At 41.4% G+C, this 4,986-nt stretch overlaps 1 protein-coding gene across 1 annotated transcript in view; it reads left to right on the top strand.

Annotated features, from left to right (window-relative positions):
* The first annotated feature begins 578 nt into the window (after nt 1–578).
* Nucleotides 579–4,986, top strand: part of SNX31 (sorting nexin 31) — a 26,725-nt gene continuing 22,317 nt past the window's right edge. Inside the window, exons 1-4 of the mRNA XM_009323129.1 lie at nt 579–638; nt 1,642–1,707; nt 2,515–2,629; nt 3,735–3,799. Coding sequence (XP_009321404.1) covers nt 579–638; nt 1,642–1,707; nt 2,515–2,629; nt 3,735–3,799 — 306 coding nt within the window. The remainder of the gene's footprint in view (nt 639–1,641; nt 1,708–2,514; nt 2,630–3,734; nt 3,800–4,986) is intronic.

Raw genomic sequence — 4,986 nt, 5'->3', positions numbered from 1 at the left:
CTAATAAAGTTACTGGATTTCCTCGAAATTGAACAGTTGCTGAAGACACAGGCTGTCCTTGGTTTCCACCTTTGTGTTGTGGTGATGTTTGCATTTGGCTTTTCAGTTTGGCAGATGCTTAGCATGTCCCTCTCTAAACAAATATCATAATAACAAACCGATGTTCTGTTGTAGGACTGAAAGGAACAGATTATTTCTTGCAATTGTATTCACTGGTTTACTTCAAGGCAGGGAGTAAATAGGAAGCATCCTCTGTAGGACTGAGTGAAATGCCACGCTAATGGATTCTGGTCATGATGCCAGCCTCTACTGAGTCAGTTAGCAGCATCTGTGATTGGTATGAACGACTGTTGAGAAGAGAGTTCTAAAAAAAATCTGTTAATCACAATAAAACAATTGGTAAAAAATAATTAAATATAGAAAATGTTTTTTTTTTTTTTTTAAACTTCATTTAAGAAGTTCATGGCACCCTGGCTTGGGACTGAGACACATGTCTTCTGTGGAGTGGCTTTAGGTTGCAGAAACAAACCCAGAACCTCGAAAAAAATGGTCAGAAACAGATTTTGGGTAGGGTACCCATGTCTTATGGTGGTGATGGCCTGGCAGGGCAGCAGGCAGTTGACACCTGGCACCACCAGGTACAGTGTTTTTGTTGACTTGCATTTAAAATGTAGCCTAGGCTGTTGGGTTTGTGAAGACAAATATTGGTTAGTTTCGTTCTGCTAGAATTAAATTTCATGCTGGTGGCTGATAGTCTGGAGGACTTTCAGCACTGTACACAAAGACACACTTAAAGTTTATGGGCGTTTTTCTTTAATTCTTTGAGATGCGACAAAGTCTAATCAGTTGGGAGAAGTTTCTCTCTCTGTAGCTCAAATCCTGAGGACACACAATTGCATTTCAAGAAACTTATCAAGCAGCTGGCACTGGGATGAATTAATTATTTTTTTTAAGTAGGCCAGAGTCTTGGCTTGTGCAAGCTGATGATAAGACGGCACCACTTTGTGTAGGTGAGGCATGGCCTGAACGCAGAGGGAAGAAAGAGGACCTCCTTGTTGTCAGTGTGGCTCTGGCGTTCCAACTTCCGGCAAATTTTTTTGCTGTATCTCCTCCGTTTGCCTGTCTGTAGAGCAGAGATAATATTTTTCAGTCCCTGGGGGAAGATGATATATGTGAAGGAATTTGAAGATAAAAAGCATTCTATACTAGCTATTACTGTTAGCTTTACATAAAACCAAAGCATGTAGTGTTATCTAACTCTTTCATGCTGTGTATCTCGGAGTGATTCACGTATATCTAATAATCAAGAACTCAGAAATAGCAGTGTGTTGCCAAAGTAGGGGAAGTGGAGCTGTGAGAACATACCTCACTCCTGTTCTTAGCCAAACAGGTAGGAAAAAGGTATTGCTAATTCTTGCAGTAGTAAACACTTTTTTTTTTTTTCTCTTCAAGCTTCAGCTGCTGGAGTCACGTGAAAGACTTGGGCAGCTGGGGCCAGAGGGAAAATGTCATCTTTCACAGGACTTAGTGACCCTCACTGCTGAGTTGAATACTGGTGCTTAAAACTTAATCAGTAGTAATGTCTCAGCATACTATAGGAGTCTCATTTTACTGATCAGATGCCATATTGTTTTGATTTAGGTGAAGGAATGTTTCCAGGCAAACTTGATGTATTTTGCTGTGTTTAGTAATGTGCATATTGGGAAGGTAAACATAGCTCATCCTTCTCTTGGGATAATTTGTCTATAGCAGAGAATTTTTACACTTCCAAGTGACCAACTACTGCCCAAATCTATATTGGAACTATCTTACGTTATCGTAAGATAATGTAATTGTGGTTCTCTAGTCCTTTCAGGTCTGTTTATAAATGAGGTAGGGTTTGTACAGAGACATTATGCTCTTATTAGCCAGCTGATATAGCTGGAGGAAGAATCAAACTTTCAGATAGTTTGTGTTTCTGAAAGATTCTCTGGTTTTTGTGTTTTGTTTTGTTTTTTTTCCTTTGACAATATTAAATAATCTGATAAAAGTTACTACCTCTCATGGACAAAATAATAAAAGCCTCTGAGGTAGCACAAGTCAAGGGCAGAATTCACCAGCTCTTAAAAAGTAGTTCTGTGGGTGTAGATCACAGAATCCTGTGTGGACGTATTGGAAAGAGAAGACATCTGTAACCATATCTTGTTTGTCCATGAGGTGTATAAGACCTAGCTGATAAAGGTAATACAATGCTACTTTTCTGGCTCGGAGCAGGAGCTCGGAAGTGGTAAGACTGTAAAAATGAGAAACCCATCAAAAGAGGTTGCTCACTTGGGCTGTGTTCTGGTGGCTGCCCGGGCAAAGGCTTTGCCCTTGCTGTGGGCCCTGAGGGCTGTCAGGGAGGTGCTGGGTGGGTACCCCATGCCCTTTGTAGGTCATCATGTCTTGCTGTCAAAATAACAGAGCATTGAAAGCTCGTTGGAAACTATGAATGCTTCTTCACTGATGCGGAGCTTTCCTTTGGCTGTTTTGCAGCTGAGGCATCTCTTTGGGAGTGCTGTGCCTGCTTTCCCTCCAAAGTTTTACCTGGCAATGACCAAGTCAATGGCAGATGAGAGACGGTCTCAGCTGGAACAGTATCTTCAGAATGGTAAGCTTGGCTATAACAACCTGATCAGCTTTCATACGCAGGGCTTAAACCTTTGAGGATGTGTCTACAACTGTGACTGCAGAGTGGGTTACCTTCTATACTGAGCTGAGTAAGGGTGTATCTAAAAGGCTGGGGCTAAGTGTTGCAGCCCTGTCCTGTCTGTTGGTTCACTGGCTCTAGAAGAGCAGCATATCATATTTATCTTATTTCTGAAGCGGCTGCCTTTCTGCAGCTTTCCCAAAACGTAAGGATGCAGTTTCACACTAAACTTAAGCCAGCTTGGTCTTCTGGTGGCAGCCTGTAGTCTGTCCATTCTCTGCTCTTCCGGATCAGTGAGCTGAGCCACCCATCTCTGCTGCTTCACAACTGCCAGAGCTGACATGGGGCTGGGTGTGAGAACTCATGGCTGGTGGGTAAAAGAGGGAGGCAAAAAAGACAGGCACTTGGACTGGTAGAAGTGTAATAAGGAACTGGGCTCTGTACAAACCTCTTCCCTTAAGGGGTTTCCAGGCAGACTTGTGAGAATTATAACAAGAGTTTGTAGGAAAATTAAATATCAGGCACAATGTGCTGTGTTGTAAACCAGGTCTGCATGATCCCTAGAATGTGTCTCATGAGTTTCATGTAAGCCAAGAAATAAAAAAATATAACTATTTCAACTACCCAAAAAGAAGTGTGTGTGAGGGGATGAGCTTAAAGAGGTTTCGTAGCCTCTGGCCTCAGATACTTTGTGCTAAGACTTACAGAAACTCAAGATTAGTCTTAAAGATTTTAGTGATTATTTTATCTTTTTCAATTGAGTATTCAACAGTTCCTTTTAGAGTTACTGGCCATGAGTGACCATCGAGTTACGTGGCCAAGAACTTTACTGTAGTCTTGCTTTGGGAGAATAGCAACACTACGTGTATTTTGCACTGTTCATAGCTTCAGTGATTTAACAACAGGCTAGTAAAGGTAGCTGTGCAGAAACCAAAGGATGAGTAAAGTAGCACTGACTGTTTAACCAACAGTCACGTTGTACACATCTTTGTTTTAGACACTAGCCATGTTTTTCATCTTTTGGATGTTTGGTTTCCTCCCTCCCCTTTTTCCTCTTGTTTTTCAGTTACTTTGGATTCAAATATTACCAATAGTGATGTCTTCATAGGTTTTTTCCGAAAGCTACAGCAGGTAAGTTTTGAATTTTTCAGCCAAATTGTTATATGAAAGAGTTGAAATATTATCCTACCTCCTGAGTTCAAGGCTTCCTTTGCTATCTTCCTTTCCTTGTGTTCTTAGCGTATTGGTCTGTCTTGTAAAGCAGCGAGTTCCAATGACAGAGTGTTCTCTGTGAAGCCTGGGTGGCAATAATAGTATTGCTATTGTTTTGTCCATGTACGAACTTGTTTCTCACATGGAAAGAACTATTTGCTTTGTTTTTATATCCTGTGGCATATCTGATGAATCTTTTGCCTCTAAACAGTTCCCAGAAGAGTCTTTGTGAGAGCTCAATAGAAGGATTACACGCATTCTTGGATTTTGCAACTGTAAATGCTTTTTGGTAGTGTCAGTGCTTTGGACTGATAAGTGTACTGATGACTGCTGTGAAAATGTCATGTTCTCTTATCTTGCAGCTGTAGTGATGGGCAGGATCTGGCATGTATTTGCGTTGTTGCAACCTAGATGACTTTTAAAATCCATTCTAATGTGGCCCATGACACGTATGACCTTTCTTTGGCAGGCTTGGAGCCTGGGTAGCTCTTGCTTGTGTCTGACTACTGCAAGGTGCCGTATGTCCCTTTTCTTCCCTTACCTCCTCTCCAGCTGCTGTGGTTCTTATGAGGATAGTAGTGTTTTGGAGCAGGTGGGTGCAGTATGACTCCAACAGCATTTTCAGGGAGGGGATGCTGCTTTAGTTTTCTGGGAAGTGCTTGGCATGCTGCTGGTGCTGCTGTAACCTCGCTTGCAGTGAGTTTTCTGGAGAGAAGGGAATGTTTTGAAGGACCAAGTAAGAGTTTTCTGACTTGAGAGCCCTTCACTTGCTGTGTGTGATTATGGTATGTAAGGGGAGTTCAGAAAGGCTATAGAAAATGGTGTGAAGAAGTATTCCTAACAAATTCTAGAAAGGTTTTTCCTATATACTTTGTAAATAAAAAGATACAGTTTATTTACAGTCTCTTAAATTCAGACCTACTGAAGTGCTCAAGACAGTGAATGAAAAGCCCCTTTCTGATTAGGGATTTCTTCTGTGAGAAGCAGTCTCTCTTTAGTTCTGATCCAATGCCTGTTATAGCCTTACAGATAACTCCCAGCAATTACTGCTGAGTCTTACTTAGTCTTGATGAGACTGACAACAGGTCTGCTAAAGAAAGTTAAAT

The sequence above is a fragment of the Pygoscelis adeliae genome, unplaced genomic scaffold (assembly GCF_000699105.1).
Source record: "Pygoscelis adeliae isolate BGI_AS28 unplaced genomic scaffold, ASM69910v1 Scaffold174, whole genome shotgun sequence".
Classification (NCBI taxonomy): Eukaryota; Metazoa; Chordata; class Aves; order Sphenisciformes; family Spheniscidae; genus Pygoscelis; species Pygoscelis adeliae.
Note: the sequence above shows the minus strand (reverse complement) of the source record. Positions and strands in the feature narration are given on the sequence as shown.